Source organism: Mustela lutreola, chromosome 16 (genome assembly GCF_030435805.1).
Source record: "Mustela lutreola isolate mMusLut2 chromosome 16, mMusLut2.pri, whole genome shotgun sequence".
Classification (NCBI taxonomy): domain Eukaryota; kingdom Metazoa; phylum Chordata; class Mammalia; order Carnivora; family Mustelidae; genus Mustela; species Mustela lutreola.
Window position 1 is genome coordinate 33,086,200 of NC_081305.1, and position 23,570 is coordinate 33,109,769.

Consider the following 23,570-nt stretch of genomic DNA (forward strand, 5'->3'; position numbering starts at 1 on the left):
TTCCTGGCTTCCTTTTTGTTTGACAGCTCGTTGATCTAGCTCTTTCTTCTCGAGACGAAACCAGGCCATGCCTTCGACATTTTGCTTGGAAATCTCCTCAGCTAAATATCCATTTTTATCCATTACAAGTTTTGCTTTCCACATAATTGTGGGACACAATTCCTCTGAGCTTTCTGCCGCTCTATAATAAGGATCTCTTTCCTCTGGTTTCCAGGATCATGTTCCTCATTTTCTTCTAAGCCCTCACCATCAGGGCCCTTAGCGTCTAAGTTTCTCTCACAGTCTGGTCATGATGATTCAGGTATTTTCTAAGATGATTTAGGTTTTCCTTTGTATGCCTTACTTTCTTCTGCATCTCCACTAACAGAGTCATTAACATCCCTATTTCTAGGAATGATCTTTTCTTGAGGGGATAGAAGGGCAGAGGATGAGGGAGAGAGAGAATCCCAAGCGGGCTCCATGCCCAGTGCAGAGCCCGAGGCAGGGCTCGATCTCACAACACTGAGATCATGACCTGAGCCAAAATCAAGAGTCATATGCTTAACCAACTGAGCCACCCAGGTGGGCCCTGTACGAATAATCCTTCATCCCATACTCCTGAAAATTCTAGCAGCTGCTCACTGCCCAATTCCAAAGCTGCTTCCTTACTTTTAGGGATTGGTTATAGCAGCCCCTCTCTCCTGGAACCAAAATCTGTATCAGTTTCCAATTGCTGCTGTAAGAAATGACCACAAACTTTGTAGCTTGACAAACAATGAAAATCAATTTTTTACAGTTCTGTAGGCCAGGAGACTAACGTGGATCTCACGGGGTTAAAATTGTGGCATCGGTGGGCGCCTGGGTGGCTCAGTGGGTTGAGCCTCTGCTTTCAGCTTGGGTCATGATCTCGGGATCCTGGGATCGAGCCCCGCATCGGGCTCTCTGCTCGGCGGGGAGCCTGCTTCCTCCTCTCTCTCTGCCTGCCTGCCTGCTTGTGATTTCCCTCTGTCAAATAAATAAATAAAATATTAAAAAAAAATTGTGGCATCGGTGGGACTGCATTCCTTTCTGGAGGCTGTAGGGGAGGGTCTGTTTCCGTGACTTTCTAGTTTTTAGAAGCTGCCCACATTACTTGGCTTGTGACATCGTATCATCCCGACATTCTCTTTTGCCTCTTTCTTCCACATTTTAAAGACTTTTGTGATTACATTTGGCCTATCTAGATAATCCGGGATCATTTCTGTATCTGAAGGTCAGCTCGGTTAGCAACCTTAATTCCACCTGTAAACTCAATTCCCCTTTGCCATGTAATGTGACATATTCATGGGTTTTAGGGATCAGGACACGGACATTCTTGGGAGGGGGTAGTCATGACTCTGCTTCCCACAACCTCCCAGTTCAGTTCTGCCCTGCTGGCCTGCTTCATCGGCCATTGAGCGAGGAAAGAGGCCAGCGACATTCGTTGATGTTTGGCCCCAGAGCCAGCCTGGCCTGCTAATCCACTTGAGGACGGGACTTTGCCTTTTTGGCAGGTGGGACTGGAGAGTGTGGGACCTCTTCCTGGCTCTCCTTGAGCCACAGGTCCTGGCACTGTGCTGGTACGGGGGGTGGGGGGGGGCAGAGCTCAAGAGCTAGGGAGCAGCTTCTGCAGTGGGTTGGGCCTGAACCAGCATTCAGGGCAGGAGAAGCAGCACAGCCTGGTGGTTAGTGAGTGAAAGGGGGTCAGCGGCGGAGGGCAGTGGTTGTGGGGAGGCGGAAACTCTCCCACATGTGCCCAAGAGGCTGCTTTCTCTCTTGGAACCCAGTCTGCAGTTATAAAGAAGGGGAATTAGGGGTGTCAGCATGGATGGCTCTGTCAGTTAAGTGTCTGCCTTTGGCCCTTTGGCCCAGGTCATGGTCTTGGGGTCCTGAGATTGAGCCCTGCATCGGGCTCCCCACTTATGCTCTCTCTCTTTCTCAAATAAATAAATAAATAAATAAATAAATAATATCTTTTAAAAAAGAAGAAAAGAAGGGGATGATAATGGTCTCTACCTCCCAGTGTGTGTAAGAATCAGATGAGAACAGGCTAGCCAGAATTCAGCTTACAGAAGACGTCCCATAAACAGTGAAGGGTTGCAGAGTTCAGGTGTTTTGTCCTGCATCTGTCTCCTCCTGGCTCTGTGGACGCAGTTTCCCCATCTATGGAATGAGATGAGTGACAGTCTGTTCCTCTTGCTTCCCTCTCTTCCCCCTTGTACTGGTATTGATTCTACATGTGTGGATGTCATTGAGTTGTGGAGTATTCTGGAGTGGGTGGCCACCTTTGGCCCCTGGTCGGACAGCAAGGAACAGAGCAGGCACGCTTTCCGCACCCCCTGCCCCCTGCTGCCTGTGGCCTCTGCTCTGCTCAGGCCTAGTCTGAGACTAGATTCTGTCTCTGGGGGCTGAGCCCCTGGTAGACACTGAGATGCTCTGGGTGCTCTGGCCTCCTGGTCCCTGTGTCCTGCTGGGCCTTTTTGTCCTGGGATCCAGGTTCCCCAGTTGCCCGGGGTTTGCTAGGAAGGGAACCTCAGGTCTCCCAGGGAAGCGGACGTCCCTGTGAGCTGGAAGCAGCCCCAGCAGTGGGCTTCCAAGCTTGCCAGGTGCCCCCATGTTCCCTCTGTGGCACCAGGCTTCCAGGGGATGTAGAGACACAGATGGGTAGGTTCGAAGTTTCCTGAAAAGAAATCAGGAATATGGCCAGATGCCCCCCCCCCCACCGCCCAATCCCTCCAGCTGAACTTGTATCATTTCAGTCTGGAAAGACACCTGTTTAGGCTCTGGCTGCCCCATGGGGAGTACAGTCTGTGGATGTCCTGACGCAGGTTCACTCTTCTGAGTCCTCTTATCTGTACTTGAACAACAGGATTTTCGAGATCCTGCCTCAAGGCCTCCCTTTTCAGAGAGAATAGGCAGCTCCTTTCTTGGAGGAAGAAATCTCCTGGCTAAAGCCCTCTTCTTTAGCACTGGGAGTCAGGAGACACCTTCGTCCGATTTGCTCAGTGTCGTTGGAACATTCCACATATACAGACCCGTGCTCACGGCAGACATCACCAGCTGATTTCAGCACTCATGTCTTCTGAGCCCAGATCTGGCTTTATAATCCTTCTGAAGACAGTACTCTGGGCAGTCACTCCCAATTTTTCATCCCTGGAAGTCCCCTTCTCTCTCTGGACCTGCTGTATCACACAGGATTGGTTTACATGGTGCCTGGGTCTGTGTTCCCATTTCTCTGAGGGAAGGCTCACTGAGATTCTTGTTCCTGTTGCTCCTGATGGAGGCACAGGGGAGGCTCTACTTGGAGGACCATAGAGCTTGGTCCTGTGGGGACCTTGTCTCCTTGGCGATTTTCATTTTTCCAAAGAAATGGGGCAGTGGTGAGGAGACCTCGTGGCGCCTCACGGAGACTTGCCAGGCCTTTCTGTGGAAAGCTCCAGCTCTCATGGACACAGTCTGGATGCTCGGAATCTTGCACAAAATGACCTTTATATTCACCCTGAAGGGACCTTGAGGAGACCAAAATTCCAACTTCCCCTGTTATAACAGAGGCAGCCAAGGCGCAGAATTTCCTGATGGACTCTGTCCTGCTCTCCTCCCTCTGCCCCCAACACATTCTCCCCCAGGCACTTTGCTTGCTGTTCCTCAGCCTTTTTTCATGGTCTGGAAGATTTGGTCAGTTTCATTCACTTGGATGGCACTGCCCAGCCGGGGAAGGTCCTAGAAACCTGGAGCCACTGGCTATCGGTGCTTTTCCCTTTCCCATCCGCTGCAGGGCACCTCCCGGGGCTCTTTTCAGAGCCATTTATCCCTCTCGCACAGCTCTGGTCACGAGGGCTCACTCCCTCCTCAGCCTGTGTCCACACTGCGGGAAGGTCCCTCCTTCTGCTCATTCCAGTGGCCTGGGGCCACCCGCCTGCCGTCCCGCCTCTGTCCAGGCATTTCCTCGGCAACCCCGTGACTGGAGGAGCCAGGCAGCTGAGGATCCCCGGCATTCCGGGCGACGGCCCCTCTGCTCTGCGCAGGCAGGGTGCATGGGAGGCGGTGCGGGCGGCCGCGGGTCTGCCTGCTCAGTGCCCCCAGTGACCCCACGCGAGCTTGCCGTCTGCCTTGAACCTTCTGCCATGGGTGCATCCTCAAGCCCGGTTAATGTTCTTTTTGCCCCTTAATTGAATTCTTATCGAAATTTCTCCCCTCTTTTATGGTTGTTTTGGTTCTCTTCCTGCAGCAGACAGCAAAAGCCTCCCATTTCCTACCAGGCTTTTTTGCAGGATTAGTCATTTTTAAATGACTTTAATCTCCGTTTTGAAAGTGATTTCTGTACTCATTTTGCCATATTACTTAGTACTCATTCTAGGAGGAGGGGAAGCCGAGGGCCTGCCTTAGTCACTGCATTTGGCTCTAGATCTTCTCTGGGGATGCATCCCCCATCCCCCAAAGGAAAGAAACAGTGGGACACAGAACCAGGCTGATTAGGGTTGAATCCTGGCTCTATTGCCCGCCAGCTGTGTGGAACCTGGCAAGTTACTCAACCTCTCTGTGCCTCACTTTTCTCAGGCATCTCATTGGGCTGTCGAGAGAACTGAATGTGTTAACACACGCGAGGCTCTTAGAAGGCAGCCAGGCAACAGTAAACGTTAGAAGTATTTAATTGGAAGGAACAAGGTAGCTGATTGAACGGAACTTATCTCGGACCTGCCTTCTCTGTGAATTCTGAAACATTTGAGTCGCAGGGGCTCCTGAGATCGCTTGTACCCACTTTCTGCACCCCCGCCAGAGAGAGTGTGCAGTCACGGCTGCATGTGCGGTGTGCGTGCCCTTGTAAGAGGAGCGTTCCCAGTAAGGAAAGGAGCTCCCCCGCTCTACCGGCATCCCCGCACCTACATCCTGGGAGCTGTGGCCCCGGCGCGTCTCTCCAGCCTACTCCTGTAGCACTAAGCTGAGCGCCCCCAAAGCAAAGTGTACTTGGGAGGGGTGGGCCAGCAGCAGCCAAGGTCAAATGTATTTAGACAGAAGTCTTTAAACAGTGCAGCCTGAATTTGGGACTTACTGTGTCAACACCCTGTTTCCTACTATCCCTGCCCCCCCCCCCCCCACCATTGGACCTTTTCAGTGTAAGGGGCCTTATGGTCATTTCCCTTCCGATGATTATAATCTCAGCAGTGGCTCTGTTTGTGGCTCCCAGAAACTCGTTTTGAAGCTTGTTTGCAGAAAAATAAAGCCAACCGGGCGGCACAGCTGTGGGCCTTGGGGACTGGGGGGGGCCGGGCAGGTTGATTTCTCCTTCTCTAAGTCTGGCAGGACCAGGGTGAGCAGAAGCCTGAGACGTTGGGAGATGTGGTGCCTGGGCCATGGGACCGAGGGCAGGTTCCGTGCCTCCCTGAGCCTCAGCTTCCTCCTGTCAAAAGCGGGGTGTCACCAGTGGTCGTGACGATGGGAGGACGCTAACTGGGGTAAGCGCAGCAGTCCCCGTGCTGGCCCGGAGCGTGCCCGGTAAATGTGGCCACTCATGTCATCAGCACTGCTGGTACTAGTTAGTGCTGATTATGATTATTGGCCAAATAGTGCATTTGTGGAAGGGCTTTTTTGAAGTATAATTTGTACGTCCACGAACGTGTTTGAAGCAAGCAGTTAAAGAGCTGCTGCGGGGCCGGCTTACCACAGCCTAGTTTGGGGCATTGCAATGACCTCACAAGCCTGCCTCGTGTTCATCTGCAGTTTCCTCCTCCCTACTCCAGCCTCGGGCACCGATGGTTTGCTTTCCGGCTCTGCCGATGTACGTTTTCTGGTCCTTTCATGTAAGGGGAGTAATAGTGCCTATTTGCATTCATTTTTCCCATCGGCTTCTCACCTGATTCCCTTTCCTCGCATGTGGAAACTGAGTCAGACCGAGTTGGAGAGCTGAAGAGGAATACGTCTAGGCTGACGAAGAAGCCGGTGGGGGGGGGCGGGGGGAGGGGGTGCTCTCTCATCCCCATGGGCTGCAGGGCTTCGGAGCAAACGAGCGCTGGCAGAAAGACCTGTCCAGCTGAGGTCTTCGGGGCAAGGCTTGTTCCTGGTCTCACTCACCCTTGAACTGACCTGGGTTCAAGTCTGTGTGCCCTGCTCCTCAGCCCTGTGATGCCCGGCTCCTCTCTGGTCTGGAGGCCCTTCCCTGAGTGCAGATCGTGGGCTGGTTGGGGTCGTGCTTTCGGGGAGGGCTCAAACGAGAGGCAGCCTGTGATTGCATTGGAGGCTGGACGTGGTGATCCCCTCGCCTTTCTCCCCCATGCGGGGGTCGTTTTAGGCAACGGACCCATGGAGGCTATCCAGACGCATGTCCTGGTGCTCTCATTTCCTGGGGAAGGTCGCTTTGTCTGTGTCTCCGGCTCCTCATTCGTACGGCAGGAGGGGCCCTGCTCCCACTGCATCGGTGGTTGTGAGAAAAGCACTCAGCAGAGCACCAGGCGCCCAGGAAGGGCTCCGTGGCAGCTTGAGTGAGTCTGAGCTAAGGCATCAAGATAATAAAAAGCCATTTGAACCTGGCTAGGGGACGAGGGCCCAGCAGGTCCCCCAGCTGCCCTGGCTCTAGCCATCTCTTCCCTTGGGTCCCTTTGTCTGTGCCCCGTGGAGCCCAGCTGGCAAGAGCTGGGAATTACCAGTCAGGGGCCGGGGCATCTCCCAACGCGTCTAATCCAAGGCGCTGGCAGCGGCTGCATCCTTCCCTCCCCGTCCGAAGGGCCCTGTAATGGGAGGCCCCCCAGGGGAGCAGGCGCCCTCACCCCGGGAGGACGTTCTGGGAGGTGCCCTGCGCCAGGCTGGGCGGCTGGGCTTCAGAGGTGCAGAGGCTGCCGGGAGGTAGAGGACGCGGGGCTGGGAGCTTTGGAGAGAGCCTTGTCTTCCCAGGCAGAGCTCCGCTGGTGCTGCCGGCTGGGGTCAGGCCCATACTTGCACCGTCAGGGGCACAGTCAGGGGCAAGGCCAGGGGCCGGGTGTGTGTGTGAGGGGTGGGACATTGGGGTTGGTGGGTAGGAGCCAGGAAGAGGCTCAGAGCCAGACCCCTCAAGACCCTGCCTGGGACAGCAGAGGCAAGTGTGAGAGCCTCGGGGTATGGGACCCTTGGGGCCAGGGCCATGCCTGTGGCTGCGGTGAGTGCGACCAGATGTGAGCGTTCGTGCCTGCAGGTGAGTGTGAGTGTGTGTGAGCCCTGGTGGGGACCGAGCGTGTGAACGGATGTGATTGTGTGTCTTGGCTGCCTCTGGCCCAGACTTTCTGGGTTACGTCCGTGAGGCTTTTTCTGGAGACTAAGCTGTGCTGGTGAGGGCAGTGGTTTATTTCCTCGGGGTTACAAGACCAATGTCAGTGCAGCCGAATCTGAGCTTTTGTTGGTCTCTCCCCTGCCCGAGGCAGCCTGCGGTCCGTTTCATTCATTATTAAGTTTTAAATCCACCTGACGGGAAACTTGAGCTGTGGAACTCATTGCCTCTCTGGTTGGCTCGGTCCAACCCCCACCCACCCCAACCGAGGCATGGGGGCGGGGAACCTCACCCGCTCTGCTCCCTGTGTTCTATGTGCCTTTGTTTTTCCAGAAACGGCCAGGCCTGGGTTTGTTTAGTTTTCCTCTGAGGCTAGATGGGCTGGCGAAGGCCGGGGAGGTTGGCCATGTGGTCATCTGGGCAAGGACAGCCTCTCCTGCCTGCCAAGGTGGGCATAAGGGCTCATGGAGGACTGAGCTCTGGGGCCGTCTGGGTCCCAGGCTCATCCCCTAGTTGCTCCGCATCAGGCCATCTCCCAGGGTCCTGAGCAGACTGGGGGCAAAGCCGGGGGTGAAGAGGGAACAGAGCAAGCACCCCTTCTAAAGATGGTTTGGCTGGGAACCCTGCAGATCTGTCTCAGGCGCCCTTTGATTACTCCTGTTTGTGCTGCTGGGTCTGATGCCACGTGCCCAGGACCTTGGCCTCCTAGGTGTGTCTGCTCCCTGTAGCAGCAGACCCAGCGCCGTCCCCAAATGTGGTGCAGCAGAATTCATGAAGGTGCATTTTCTTTTTTCTCTTTTCTTTTCCTTTCTTCTTCTCCTCTCCTACCTTCCTTCCTTTTTGGGGTGCATTTTCTTTTCTTGCATGGTTTTGCCCACACCCCTAAAGATAAGTGGAACTTCCCACCAGGACTAAGGGCTGGAAGGGGAGTCCATCCCCAGGTCTCCTTCAGGTGAAGGCCTGCCTCCTTTTGGCCTCTGGCACTGCCGGTCTGTGTGGTCATTTCTGGTGACTTTTTCCAGGCTACATCCCAACCCCGTCAGGAAAGTGCTTGAGGCCTCACACCTCCTGTGGGGGCGGTACGGAGTCCAGTGAGGCCAAGGCAGGTGTCACTGAGGACAAAGACGTGTCTCTGTGTCTCCTTCACGTCCTGCCACCCCTCTGCACACCGAGGGCCTCCACGTCCATTCACTTCCGCCTGCCCCCTCCACACCACCCCTGCCCCCAGGGCTCCCTTCCCCCTCCCCCAACTCCCCCGCAGTAGACAGCCAGCTGCACGGCCTCAGCCCGCGCCCCAGCCCGCGAGCTGTTGAGAAGCCGGCTCTGTCCTTGTTTCTGGGCGGCCCGGGGAATCGCCTCTCATCTCCTCTCTGCCTCCCCCTCCTGCAGATGGTGACGACGACCCACAACTCTCCTGGGTAGCCTCGTCTCCCTCCAGCAAGGATGTTGCGTCACCCACGCAGCTGATCGGGGATGGGTGTGACCTCGGCCTGGGCGAGGAGGAAGGGGGCACGGGCCTGCCGTACCCTTGCCAGTTCTGCGACAAGTCCTTCATCCGCCTGAGCTACCTGAAGAGGCACGAGCAGATCCACAGCGACAAGCTGCCGTTCAAGTGCACCTACTGCAGCCGGCTCTTCAAGCACAAGAGGAGCCGCGACCGGCACATCAAGCTGCACACGGGCGACAAGAAGTACCACTGCCACGAGTGCGAGGCGGCCTTCTCCCGCAGCGACCACCTCAAGATCCACCTGAAGACGCACAGCTCCAGCAAGCCCTTCAAGTGCACCGTGTGCAAGCGCGGCTTCTCGTCCACCAGCTCGCTGCAGAGCCACATGCAGGCGCACAAGAAGAACAAGGAGCACCTGGCCAAATCGGAGAAGGAGGCCAAAAAGGACGACTTCATGTGTGACTACTGCGAGGACACCTTCAGCCAGACCGAGGAGCTGGAGAAGCACGTGCTCACCCGCCACCCGCAGCTCTCCGAGAAGGCCGACCTGCAGTGCATCCACTGCCCTGAGGTCTTCGTGGACGAGAACGCGCTGCTCGCCCACATCCACCAGGCCCACGCCAACCAGAAACACAAGTGCCCCATGTGCCCCGAGCAGTTCTCCTCGGTGGAGGGCGTCTATTGCCACCTGGACAGCCACCGGCAGCCCGACTCCAGCAACCACAGCGTCAGCCCCGACCCCGTGCTGGGCAGCGTGGCATCCATGAGCAGCGCCACGCCGGACTCCAGCGCGTCCGTGGAGCGCGGCTCTACCCCGGACTCCACCCTGAAGCCGCTGCGGGGCCAGAAGAAGATGCGGGACGAGGGCCAGGGCTGGTCCAAGGTGGTCTACAGCTGCCCCTACTGCTCCAAGCGGGACTTCAACAGCCTGGCCGTGCTGGAGATCCACCTGAAGACCATCCACGCCGACAAGCCGCAGCAGAGCCACACGTGCCAGATCTGCCTGGACTCCATGCCCACCCTGTACAACCTGAACGAGCACGTGCGCAAGCTGCACAAGAACCACGCCTACCCGGTGATGCAGTTCGGCAACATCTCTGCCTTCCACTGCAACTACTGCCCCGAGATGTTCGCCGACATCAACAGCCTGCAGGAGCACATCCGCGTGTCCCACTGCGGCCCCAATGCCAACCCGCCCGATGGCAACAACGCCTTCTTCTGCAACCAGTGCTCCATGGGCTTCCTGACCGAGTCCTCCCTCACTGAGCACATCCAGCAAGCACACTGCGGCGTGGGCGGCGCCAAGCTGGAGTCCCCCGTTGTGCAGCCCACGCAGTCTTTCATGGAGGTCTATTCCTGCCCCTACTGCACCAACTCGCCCATCTTTGGCTCCATCCTGAAGCTCACCAAGCACATCAAGGAGAACCACAAGAACATTCCGCTCGCCCACAGCAAGAAGTCCAAGGCGGAGCAGAGCCCGGTCTCGTCCGACGTGGAGGTGTCCTCCCCCAAGCGGCAGCGGCTCTCGGCCAGCGCCAACTCCATCTCCAACGGCGAGTATCCCTGCAACCAGTGCGACCTCAAGTTCTCCAACTTCGAGAGCTTCCAGACCCACCTGAAGCTGCACCTGGAGCTGTTGCTGCGGAAGCAGGCGTGTCCCCAGTGCAAGGAGGACTTCGACTCCCAGGAGTCCCTCCTGCAGCACCTGACAGTGCATTACATGACCACGTCGACCCACTACGTATGTGAGAGCTGCGACAAGCAGTTCTCCTCAGTGGACGACCTGCAGAAGCACCTGCTGGACATGCACACCTTTGTGCTCTACCACTGCACCCTGTGCCAGGAGGTCTTCGACTCCAAGGTGTCCATCCAGGTGCACCTGGCCGTGAAGCACAGCAACGAGAAGAAGATGTACCGCTGCACGGCCTGCAACTGGGACTTCCGTAAGGAGGCCGACCTGCAGGTGCACGTCAAACACAGCCACCTGGGCAACCCGGCCAAGGCACATAAGTGCATCTTCTGCGGGGAAACCTTTAGCACCGAGGTGGAGCTGCAGTGCCACATCACCACGCACAGCAAGAAGTACAACTGCAGGTTCTGCAGCAAGGCCTTCCACGCCATCATCCTGCTGGAGAAGCACCTGCGGGAGAAGCACTGCGTGTTCGACGCCGCCCCCGAGAACGGCACGGCCAACGGGGTGCCCCCTGCCGCCGCCAAGAAGGCGGAGCCCGCCGACCTGCAGGGCATGCTGCTGAAGAACCCCGAGGCGCCCAACAGCCACGAGGCCAGCGAGGACGACGTGGACGCCTCGGAGCCCATGTACGGCTGTGACATCTGCGGGGCGGCCTACACCATGGAGGTGCTGCTGCAGAACCACCGGCTACGGGACCACAACATCCGGCCGGGGGAGGACGACGGCTCGCGCAAGAAGGCGGAGTTCATCAAGGGCAGCCACAAGTGCAACGTGTGCTCGCGGACTTTCTTCTCAGAGAACGGGCTCCGGGAGCACCTGCAGACGCACCGGGGCCCCGCCAAGCACTATATGTGCCCCATCTGCGGCGAGCGCTTCCCCTCCCTGCTGACGCTCACGGAGCACAAGGTGACCCACAGCAAGAGCCTGGACACCGGCACCTGCCGAATCTGCAAGATGCCCCTGCAGAGCGAGGAGGAGTTCATCGAGCACTGCCAGATGCACCCGGACCTGCGCAACTCACTCACAGGCTTCCGCTGCGTCGTGTGCATGCAGACGGTCACCTCCACGCTCGAGCTCAAGATCCACGGCACCTTCCACATGCAGAAGCTGGCGGGCAGCTCGGCCGCGTCCTCCCCCAACGGCCAGGGGCTGCAGAAGCTCTACAAGTGCGCCCTGTGCCTCAAGGAGTTCCGCAGCAAGCAGGACCTGGTGAAGCTTGACGTGAACGGGCTCCCCTACGGCCTCTGTGCCGGCTGCATGGCCCGAAGCGCCAACGGACAGGTGGGCGGCCTGGCGCCGCCCGAGCCCGCCGACCGGCCCTGCGCCGGCCTCCGCTGTCCCGAGTGCAGTGTCAAGTTCGAGAGTGCCGAGGACCTGGAGAGCCATGTGCAGGTGGACCACCGTGACCTCACGCCGGAGACCAGTGGGCCCCGGAAAGGCGCCCAGACGTCGCCAGTGCCCCGGGTAAGAGCCTGCCCCTGCTCCTCGGGGCTCCACCAAGCTCTGTATCTCCTCGTGCTGTTGCCTCTAGGAGCCCAGAGAGGCCGTGCTCTCGGACGGCGGTCAAGGGCATCCGCTCTGTCCTGGACTCCGAGGTGATCCCCAGGGTTGTCTGTTCCCTTCCCGCTGTGTGACACTGTCGTACGTCATCTGTCTCTCTGGGCCTTATTTATCAATTGCTCGTCTGCAAAAGGGGGAATGACGGTCGTCTGGACTTTGTAGGATTGCCTTTAGGAACCTGTGGTGTGAGATAAGTACAGGGTCGAATGCGGTGGCTGACACCTGGTTATAAATGATGTCGTCTTTCTTACAGATCTGGGGTGCACTTGCTCGCTTCTTTGCTGAGTCTCCTTGGGCGAGTCCCTTTGCTCTCTGGGCTTCAGATTCGGGACTCTTTTGATGATCTGTGGAGATCATCTCCACGTAAAGGGCTCAGGGCCCACACAGTTTGGGTTGACCATGTTAGCTGCAAACACCAGCTGATCTGTTCTCGTCCATGGTGCACAGTGTAGTTAGTACAGATGCTGGTGCATGGAAGACCCTAAGAATGGTCCCAGTAACTGCTCTCCTTTGTGACTGATGGATCCTTTTATTCATTCATCAGATTTGTCCCAAGCACCCATTGTTTGGGGGTGACTGGCAGTTGAGGAAAATCAGGAATGGACCCCACCTTGGGGGCTCCCAGACAAGGGGGGGGGGAACTGCAGGCCCAAAGCTAGTAGGTTTTAGGGAGGAAGGGCACGTTCAGGCTACTGGAGTGGGCCGTGGGGTCAGTGGCCAAGGAGCACTTGGTGGTGGGCCTGGAGCCTGCGTGGCTCTTGAGTGTCAGACAGTACGGGCCCGGGGATTCCTGCTGAGTTTGTTGTCTGTTTCTAGACCGAGGAGGTGCCAAGCAGATCTCAGGAGTATCTTTCCCTTGAGGGCCACTGCTGGCGCCGTGGGCAGGAAGGCAGAATTTGGAGGAGGGCCACCTGCGGCAGGTGCCTACTGGAAGACGGGGAGGTAGCTCTGGGTGTTGGGCTCCGGAATCGGAGGTGGGATCCGACCTGGGGTCTGCGACTCTGGGACCTGGAGGGTGAGAATGAGAGAGAAGGAGGGGCTGGAGAGAGTGGGAGGAGAATGTATGGAGAATGTCTCTGGGCCGGGGTCCCACAAGACACCCACTGCAGGTCGCCAGCTCTCAGCTCTGTTCAGCCTCTGCTGGCCGGCCGGCTGGGTCGGTGTGGGTGGACTGGGGGAGTCTGTGGGTCCTGGAGTCCGGTGGGCGGGGTTACAATGAAACTCTCCCTCTTCCAGGACCCAGCAGGGTTTTGATCTCCCCTGGCCTCTGTCCTCACCTGTAAAGCCAGAGGGTAAGGGTGATAATGGTAGTCATATGTAGCGACAGGGTCTGTCTCCGGGGCTGACATCACCGGGGAGGCAGAGGGGAGCCCTTCTGGGTTTTTAGCGAGCGTCTGATTGATGGATGACTGTGACTGGCCAGTGCCGGTGCCTCGTCTGGGGCTGAGTGTTGAGACTGTGCGACCACAGTGTCTGGCCCTGAGCTTGAATGGAGATAAGGAGTGCGGGGCACACAGGAAACATCACTTGCTGTCTCTCCTGCTTATGGTCACAGCTGACGCTTACCGAGGGACAAGGACATGCTGAGCACTTTCTGTCTACACTACAACACTCCCTTTTCTGGTGAAGAAACGGAGGCACAGAACAGCTGGCCATTATGGGCCCCCAGCTTTCAAGAGGCAGAGAAGGGACGTGAACCCAGGGAGTGTGGGGCCACAGCTGAGTGAGTTCTTGACCCACGTTCTGCCTGGCTCTGGACCCCATCCTGGTGGCAGGCTGGGGTGGGGTCCGGCTTGGTTACTCCCTTCTCGTTCAGACTGTGGGGTAGTGTGGCAGGGCTGGGGCCCCATATGCCCTCCTCCCAGGTGAACCCCAGCCCTGCCTTCCCCCACCAGCCCCACAGTGCGGGGGCTCCTGCTAGCCACGGGGCTGCTCCTAAGCCTGCCCTTCTCCAGGCGCTGCCCTGATTCTGCATCAAGGACCCCTTCATGAAGCCTCCACTGTGTGGGCAAAGGCTCATATACCATTTCCATGGCAACAACCCGGGAACTTTGCCGTGACCTCTGTTTTGGCAAGGATGGTACCCAGGCCCAGAAAGGGGGATCCATCTACCCAGGGATACACAGCTCAGGGATTCAAACCTGAGGGGCCTTGTTTTCTGGGAGCCTGACAGGCCTTTCTCTCCCTGTCCCAGGCCCTGCGAGAGAGGAGGTGAGCAGACAATCACATGTAGAGGCCTGGCCAGATGGGCCATTGGTGGAAAGGAGCTAGACAAAGCACGGATCTTCCCCCAGTGGAGGCCCAGCCTCTGGGGCCTTGCCCCCTGCCTGGGCACGCCTTGGGGCAGGGGCCCAGCTGTCTGTTCGCCCGCCCCTCGCTCCCCTAGGACTCATGCGTGTAAGAGCAGACTCTGGGGGCCGAGTAAGGGCTTGGGGGCTGGCAGGCTGGGACCCTCGGGAGTGTATCCATAGCAACCAGCTCTCGGAGGACTGGGTTCCCGTGGGGCTGTGGGGCTGTGGGGCCGAGGCTGCTGTTGGCTGGAGCGGGAAGCGTGGCAGTTCCCGCCCTGCCCCCCACCTCCTCCCCCACTCTATTAATGGGCAGTAACAACATCAGCACAACTCTAGGCCAGTGTGGGGAGACCCCAGCCCTCCATCGACTCCCCAGGCCCTCACAGTGCCAGATGAGGTGGACTGGGTGCTCTCACACAAGTCAGAGGGCTTGGCCAGGCCGCACGGGCTCCCTGTCCCCTAGCCCAGGGCCGTCTGTGGTGTTCTGGGACGTACAGCTGAGAAGAGCTGCTCAGACAGCGGTTCGGGAGGCAGCTGGCCCGGGATCCAGTCCCTGTCCCCTTGCTTAGCTGGGCGGGGCTCTGGCCGAGTGGTTTGGCCTCTCTGAACTCCACTTTTGCCAACCTTAGAGTGGGGCTTGCCGAGGGACTGTGAGTCTTCAGAATGAACAGAGCCTGCACACAGTGGGTGCTCAGTAGATGTGAGCTGTCATCACAACCATGGAAATTCAGCGCCTGGGGGCTGTCGTTCCTGTCTCTCCCTCTCTTCTTGCCTCTGCTGATCTCAAGCATGTTCTCCCTCTGCCCTGGACTCCTCTCTGAGGTTGCTGGGGCCAGGCAGGGGAAGGCGCCCCCGGGCTCAGCTTTGGTTCTCCTGGGCTGAGCTCTGGGGAAGGAGCTTGAGACAGAAGAGGGGCTTTGAATGCCAAGTTCTCGCTCTGTATAATTATGTCTCTGGTCCGTCCTGAAGCTCCAGAGACGGAGGGCGTCTCTGGGGATAGAGAAGGGGCAGACAGACCAAGAGGAGGCATTGGGGTGAGGGTGGGGTCTGGCCAGCGTTGCAGCAGGAGGGAGAGTGAGAGGGTCCTCACCTGCTTGTCCCTGAACTCCTGTTCCACCAACAGGGAGGTCCAGATGGCCCTGGCCAGGTGTCTGCGGCTTGGGAACCCCTGGCTTTTTGGGCAAGGCCGGCAGGGCTGTCCTTATGGGCCTCTGGAAATAATACACGTGCTTAGTGAGTTTTGGTGCTGGTGACCCTGTTGTGTGTGGCTGAGCGTGGATGCCTGTGTGTGCAAGTGCTTACCTGGATCCTTGGGAGTCCGCACGTGGGTCCAGAGGGGCGTGTCTGGGAGGGGTCTGTGTGTGCGCTTGTGCGGCCATGGGCACACCTGTGCGTGATGGATGTCGCTCTCGGGGGTCCAGTGAGGGAACTGAAGGCATTTGTGTCTCAGGAGGAGTTAGTTTGTATACATCAACATGTGTGAGCCTGTGGTCGTGAGGACGCCGCCAATGCTCTGCAGGTGTTGTACCTGCGTGTCTGTGTTACAGGCAGCAGGCTGCTGTGTGCGGGATGGGGCGGGGGGGGTCTTGTGTGTTGACAGTGAGTTGAGGCAAGGGAGTGTACATATGTGCGCTTGTGTGTACGTGTGTGTCCTTGTGGGCACATCCATACCACTTTCATGCAGGTTGCGCGTGTGCGTGTATGTGCGCACGCTCGTGTGTGTGTGTGTGTGTGTGTGTGTGTGTGTGTGTGACCACAGGCTCTTGTGGTCAGCAATGTCCCCTCCCTCGGGAATCCCCTGGACTCTTTCTCCATGCTCGGGAGAGTGTCTCATCCTGCCTGGCCCCTGGTGATTTTTTTTTTTTTTTTTTAAAACCAAGCACAGCAACCCACGTCGTTCACCTGCTCGTAGGAGGAACAGCTCAAATCCCCTTGATCATGGGCTGTCCCCCGCGCTGGTCTGGAGTAGCGAGCCATGGCTCTGTACCATCTCCACACACTTCTGCCTGAGCAGAACCATGGAAAGGGGTCATGACCTTCCTTGTGCAGCCGGCCTGCTCTGGGCTTCCTTGGTGTGGAGATGCCTGGGATGTGTCGTTCTCCCTCCCCCCCCTCTTCCTTCCTTCATAAGGGGGTGGGACACATATATGGGAAGGAATGAATGATTTTGACAGTGGAGAGACCCAAGATCATTGCCCTCCATGAGCACGGATGTGGAGTTGAAATGAACTGGGGGCTTCAGGCCTGTGTCCCCGAGAAGACCTCAGTCCCCGCTGTCTCCTCTGTCTCCTTGTGGGGCCACAATCCCCAGCCCCGTCCTGTCCCCCGTCCCCCTACCCCGCCCCCAGCCTCATTCTATTCTTCCCCGGGGCATTTCCAGGCTAAATGCCTGCTTCTCGGCCACTCTTCTGCAACACTGGGGGAAGGGCCCCAGTTTTATCAGAGCGGGTCCTGGAGCCTGAGTGGGTATGCTGCCTCTGGAACCGAAGCTCCCGGCACCAGCTAAGACTGTCATTTCTTCACTCATGTGTTCGACCAGCATTTGCTCAGCACCAACAACAATTGTAATAACGTTAAGTCATCATGAGACACTCGCCCTGGTCCTATGCCCTGTGCCTGGTGCTGAGGGTCCAGCGTATAGAAGTCAGCTTTGGTTCTGTTCGTTCCTTCCATCCTAGTAGAGTGCTCTGCAACTTTGCTCCTTTGTTTAACAAATGTTTCCCCAGCACAAGTCTCTGCTGGCTGTGGGACCTCACAGGTGGACGAAACACAGCCTGGGCTTCTGGGCACTCACGGTGTAGTGGGGGTGTGTGTGTGTGTGTGTGCAAACAAGTCAATTGACCACGACAGATTCATGTGCTGAGGGACTGGATGCTTTAAACAGAAGCTTGGGGCCCTGGGGAGCCCCTGGGTAGGAAGAGGAGGCTTCTCTAGCAGAGGTAGCATTTGAACGGAGTCCTCGAGGATGGAAAGGGTATACTCCAAGTGGAAGACCCTAAGTGGGCAAAGGCCTGGTGGTGGGACCCTCGAGGGGACCTGCAGAGATGGTTGGAGTCACCCTGGGACCTGAGACAACTGAGCCCCCGGGTGGTTCGTCCTGGCTGCATCATGGAGGGTTGGGCCTGAGTGTTCAGCCAAGAACTCTGACGTCCTGCTCCCTCTTCCAGCGGTGGAGGGAGGCTCCGTGGTCCTGGAGCTGAGGTGGTCTTCAAAAAGCTTGGATATTTTGGATCCCAGGGCCACCCCGTGCCCTTCATAAAGACTCAAAGCCACTCACCTTCCCCTACACAGGCAATACTGCCCCTGTCCACAAGGGCCTGCTTTCACCGTCACCCAGCCTGGCGTAGCTGTTGAGAATGAGCTCTGCTCTTTGGAATGGGACTTCAAGAAGTTCTGAAGCTTCCGATGATCTCCATTTTCCCGCTCCCACCCCCTCGAGGCAGCTGGTCTCAGCTTCCTGTGTGTGGAAGTGAGCTGTGGGTCTTGCGTGCCTAGGGCAGATGAGGAATCCCTCAGTTGCTTCTGTACCAAGATTGGCAGGAACAGTATCCCCTGCTCAGCCACAGGATCCTTAGGGCTGGTAAAGAGAGACAGTAGTTGAATGGGTGGAAAGATAGATGTATGGTTGGAGAGGAGGATGAGTGGGTGGATCGTTAGAGTGAGGATCGGTGGATGGATGTAGGGGAAGACAGGCAGGTGTTGGGTAGATGGAGGGTGAATGGATGAATTGGTGGATGGGTAGGTGTGTATGTAGACGGATAATAGGATAGGTAGATGGATTGATGGGTAGACAGATGGGGGTGTGTGTGTGTGTGTGTGTGTGTGTGTGTGTGTAGTTGGATAGGTGGGTAGATAGTGGGTAGGTAGATGGATGGATGGGTGGATGGATAGCTGGGGGTTGCATAGATGGGTTTGCTCGATGTGGGGCAGCCTCCCCTGACTTCCTTTCCATGGTCATACTGTGTGCTCTCACCTTGGGATGGTGAGTCCCATCATGGCCATCTCCCCAGACCTAATAGAGGAGCAGCTACCTTAGAAGGTAGCTCAGTGCCCTTCCCCAGGCTGGAGAGCTGAACTCAGAGGCCGGTGGGAAGAGAATGACTTGGAGACACCTGAGAGGGGTGTCTCCACAAGCCGTTCTGAAAATTCTTGAGCTAGGACCTCCAGGCACCTTTTGCTTTATGCTCTTTTCTAGTTCCTAACTATCTAATTCCTTTCTTTTTGGCTTCCAAACAGAAAAAGACGTACCAGTGCATCAAGTGCCAGATGACCTTTGAGAACGAGAGAGAGATCCAAATCCACGTTGCCAACCACATGATTGGTAAGAGAACGTTTCCGCCCACCCGTGCTGGGACCACTTGTTGGGGTTTGAAATCTGTGGTTCCAATCATCATTTCACTGCTTTTAGGGCAAAAGATGGAGTCACAGCTGCTGTTTCGGAGACATTTCGAATGGGAGTAAAATGTGAGAGAGCTGGAGGATTTTCTCCATCCAGCCTTCCCGTCGCAGCTTCACTCACATTACAATCAAACTTTTGACAATCTCTTCCATTTCCCAGCATAAATTTCCCTCCATTTCTGAAACGAAGTGCTTTCCAGTTGTCAAGCACTCAGGGGCAATTATGCCTCAATTCCGTATGTCATGACATTGAATCGATTTAACTGCTCGCGTTTCCCCGCTAAACGTGATGAATTCCTCAGGCACGTTGTCAAAACAGAGTGCTTACAAAGTTATTTCAGTACTTTTCCTATTCCTCTTCAAGTGGTTTTTGGACTTTGGAAAATTCAGCCTTTCCGGGGGGGGGGGGTGTCTTTCAAAGCGCCGTCGTGTTCCCTCTTGGCCTGAGGTTCGGAGGGGAGGCGTGAGCTCTTCCGTGCCTTCCGTGCATGGGTGTGGTCTCCCTGGCCACTGGAGATGCCCTCCGTGCAAGAGGGTGGCCCTGCTGAGCTTTCGGTGAGCGTGCAGGCTTGGTCCGGGGAAGTGCAGGACTTGGCCGTGAGGGCTTTGGGAGTTTCTGGAATCCTGGGTCTCTGGGGGAAGTGTGGTTGCTTCTTCAAGACCTCTGCAGTCTGAGCAGGGAGGTTTCAGGTGTGGGTTGAGCATCTTGACCCTTGGCTTCCTCTAGTATCACTCCATTTTAGTCTGAAAAAGAGCCATGCCGGCAGAATACTGTTCTGGAAAACCCTTAACCGCGTACATTCGAAGAGATCCATTCACCGTGCAGCTTGGTGAATTCTCACGAACCAAGCACACCTGTGTAACCAACAGCCCAGAGAGGAAGCAGAGCATGTCCGCATCCCAGAAGCCCCTCCTGGCCCCTCCAGACCCTCCCACCCCCCTGCACAACGACATGTTGCCACCGTCCCTATGTCGAACAGCATAGGGCTTTTTGGGTCCATTTTGCACTTGGTCTCATTCAGGTTCGTGCCCATAGTTTGGATGTTGCCCCTTCTCCCGGGTGTGTGCTCTTCTGTCCTGTGACACTTCACCATTCGTCTTGTCTGTCCAACTCCTGATGGGCTTCTCCATCATTTCTGAGTTGGAGTTGTTTCAGATCGTGCGCTGCTCTGGGCATTCTCGTGTGTGGGTTTTGGCGAGCATGTGCACGTGGTTTGAATGGGAAGATCGGTGGGGTTGGAACTGGCGGGTCTCAGGACACTAGTAGGTTCACCTTCAGTAGATACAGACGGACAGATTTCTGAGGCATTTGTGTGAAACCACCATCCCACCGGCAATTCAGGAGAATTGCTCCACATCTATGCCCGCGTCCACATTCTCTGCAAAAGGAGAGATTACTAAGGCCCTTATTCAGTGAAATTGTGCTTAGGGTGAGGATGGTGCCCTCCCCTCCCAGGGCAGCCTTGGCACATGCAGCGGGTCTGGGTGTCCAGTGTCCCCCTGACTCAAGAGAGGTTCCCCTCGAGGTGTGGACCCCCACTGTGTGCGGGATGGGGCTTGGCCGGTGGGGAGGGGCCCCGGGGAGCTGAGGAGGGGCAGGGAAGACCCCAGGAGTTCAGCTTGACAGGGAGATTGGTGGCTTTTTAATTTCTTCTGTTTGAAAGCCCCCTGCTGAAGTAGAAGAAGGAAACTATCCTGTCAGTCACCGGCTGCTGAGAGTGCTTTCATGGGAGTGTCAAGGAGGTAAAGATGAAGATATCTAAAAATGTTTGCTTTTGGAGCAGGTGTTAATGCGTGTGCATGTTTGTAAGCACGAAGGGCGAGAGCCTAGCTAATTGGACCACAGTGATTTCAAAGGTGCTTCCCCCTCCCCCCTTCCACCTTTCCTTCTGCGCGGAGCCTGGAAGCCGTGTGTCCTCAGGTGGAAGGGTTGCTCCTACCTAGAGAGGTGGGCTGGGCAACGGGATGGGGAAGGGGGCTGGGGGGGGCATCCGGGGCTTGGGGCGAGCAGAGTGCCGGACCCCCGAGGGAGGCAGTCCTGGCTGGGGGCTGGGCAGGGCCCCTCACCTGAGCCTGCTCAGCAGTGCCATGAGCTGACCTGGTTCCTGGGGAGCAGGCAGCAAGGAGCTTCTGGTCTCAGAGCCCGAGCTTCTGAATAAGATGTTTACGTGATTGCAGAAAGTGTCACCATGCTCTATCTCTGCCTGGTGCCCACCCTGCGAGGCCTGGGCTGGGGACCCATGTGAGCCGTGCCTTGGGTGGCAGGGTGAGATCTCTTGCCCTAACCTGCCCTCCCCACCTGCTGGCCCTGCCCTGGCCTCATTGAGGCCATTCATCAAAGAACAGTGAGCACCTCTTGCATGCAGAGCGCTGGGGTGGTCTCAGCTAATCAAGGGAGAAAGTGACCCGGTCCCACCCTCAGAGACCTCAAAGCACCCCGTAGGAGACAACCATGGCACACACATCGTGCCAGGAAGGGAGGTGTCCCTGGGTGAGGGCGCTGAGCCCTGCCACACGCCAGGGACCCATGCAGGTGCCCTCCTGCGTCTCATCAGGGAGTTTCAGTGATGCTTCCAAGTTCTTCCAGAGACAAAGTAGTAGAAGCAGGGTCTGGGTAAGGCTGGGCTCTCTCCATTGTGTGTGGCTCCCCACCAGGGTCAGTGGCGAGAAGGACCCTGTGCTGCCTGCAGGGGAAGCTGATGGCGTCTGGCATCCAGGTATGCGCAGTGCTGGGCGGTTGATGTTCCTGGAACGAGACCGCTGGATCCAAGGAGGTCTACCAGAAAGGCCTGAGTGTTGAAGGCAGAAGAGTTTCCTCTGTGGCAGGCCCAACACTGGCAGAGGGGGCAGCTTGGACAAGGAAGGCGGGTCACCAGAGAACAACGGCCTCGGAGGGCTCAGCAGAAGGAGGTCCTCGGAGGATACGCTGGTAGCCAGAGGACTCGGGGTGCAGGGTCTGTGGGAGGACTCTGGGGTGAGCCAGGCTCAGAGGCAGGAGCAGAGGAGGGAGTTTGAGGGCTGGAGGAGTCTGACCTCATTGGGATCGAGGCCTCTCACGTGGGAGCATCGTGGGCAGTGAGGGTGGGGAGGTAGCTTGTGGCCAGGCCACAGAGGGTCTTGAATGCCAGGTTAAGGGGTTTGGGTTTAGACTCAACCCTGCAGGCTGGGTTCCAAATCTGGAGGTCCCTTGACTGGTATTTTATTAGGCTTCTCTTGATTAACCAGAAGATAAAGCAGCCAGGGCCCTGAGTTCCCCTACGGCGCCGGTGACGGGAGCGCGGCAGCAGCTGGGACCGTGTGTTCCCCGGCACCACAGTCCCCACCCATCCCTACTGTATTCTGGGCGCTGCTTTGCTCATTTATGCCCCCTGCCTGGTCCCTGTGGGCACCTGGATGTGCAACCTTGGACTTAGGCACTAGGGAGCCATTGAAGGCTTAGGAGCAGAGTACAGCCTGGATGTAGCTGAGTGCTTGAGGGAGATGAATCTGGCAGCAGTGTTGAGGCAGAAGATGATGAAAGGGAACAGAGACCTGCCTGGCCTGGTCCAGAGGTGAGGGGATGAGGCCAGGAGAGAAGAGAGGAGGGAGGAGAGAGAACCGGTACCTGGTTTGTGCAGTGTGCCTACTTGGCCCTGGAGGCTTGGGGAGGGTTGTGTGTGTGGGGGGGCGATGGTGGGGGCAGGAATGGAATACTAGTGAGCCCAAGAGCCCCAGCTGGGGCTGACTCTGAAGTCCCAGTAAGACTGTTGGGGCCCAGTGTCCCTGTGGACAGCTTCCCCTGCTAAAAAGCCCGAGCCCAGAGTGGATGCCTGCAGCTGGTGGGGGCAAAAGCCGCCCTTAGCAGCACCAGGGGGACTTGGCTAGTAGAAGCGGCACCGTTCAGCTTGACGGCCTTCTCATAAACATGGGGCACGGGGGGGGGTCTGAGGCAGGCCTCCCCAGGGACCCAGACTGCTGGAGACCTCCCCTGGGGGATGCTAAACTGGCCCTTTTATAGCGGGGGGCCTCTTTGTGGCTTTCCAGCCTCCAGACCCTGGGAGTTCGGGTGACTCAGGGATGCGTCTCCTTGAGAACATTTTCCCAGCACCCTCTCCTGACTGCTGCTGGCCAGGGAGTGATTTGGAGCCCATAGAAAGGCAAGGGTTTTTTGGAAACCTTTTTAGCTGCAGGGTCGCCTTTGAAATCCCCCCTCCCCAGAGGGAACGAGGCTGCCTTCTCCGGGCTACCCCCAGCTTTTGAAATGGTTTTAGACACCCCCTCCCCCAGCAGGCACATCAAAAAACGTGGAGTGGGCCCCGTTCTGGGGCCTCCCACAGGGCTGACCTGGCCCTGCCCGGCTGCCCTTGCCCACATCTGGAGGGATGGCCCGCTCCTCGCCCCCCAAAATGGCTCTGCATGAGGCCTGCCTTGGGCTTCCTGTGGCCTGGCCCAGAGGCAGGGCCCCCTTCCAGTGGCTGGAGCAGGGGTCGTACCTTCTCCTGCGTGTTGAACACGTGGGCACAGAGCGTGCCCAGCCCCCCCTAGGGCACCCGAGACCTCAGACCCCAAAGAAGCAGATCAGCCCTTTTCTCAACTGCTCGTGGACGTTCCTGCCAGGCGTGGCTGGATAAGGGGTCTGAGAACTTGTCCTTGAAATAACGAACTTGCTCTGACCCAGGTCGGCCCTGAGGGAGTGACTCAGCCTCTGGGCCCTGGCGTCTTTACCCAGGGCTTCACGGGCCCCTGGGGGGAGCGCCGAGGAGGGTCAGGGCTGGGAAGGGACAGTCCTCAGAGAACCTCGACAGGAACGTTCACCCTCTATGTCCTTGGAACGTGGCTGAGGACTCTCTGGCAGGGAGCCAGCCAGGCCAGAGTCAGCCTCGGCCCAGTGGGGCATTAGAGATTCTGGGGATGTTGTTTTCCTGGTCACATCGGCCCCATTCCCTGGGTGCCTCTGAAGGCCAAGCTCTG

The 23,570-nt window shown here is 57.3% G+C and overlaps 1 protein-coding gene across 1 annotated transcript in view; it reads left to right on the top strand.

Moving 5' to 3' along the window:
- ZNF423 (zinc finger protein 423) overlaps nt 1-23,570 on the top strand; it is a 331,871-nt gene that overhangs the window by 180,226 nt on the left and 128,075 nt on the right. Inside the window, exons 4-5 of the mRNA XM_059151593.1 lie at nt 8,621-11,835; nt 18,459-18,543. Coding sequence (XP_059007576.1) covers nt 8,621-11,835; nt 18,459-18,543 — 3,300 coding nt within the window. The remainder of the gene's footprint in view (nt 1-8,620; nt 11,836-18,458; nt 18,544-23,570) is intronic.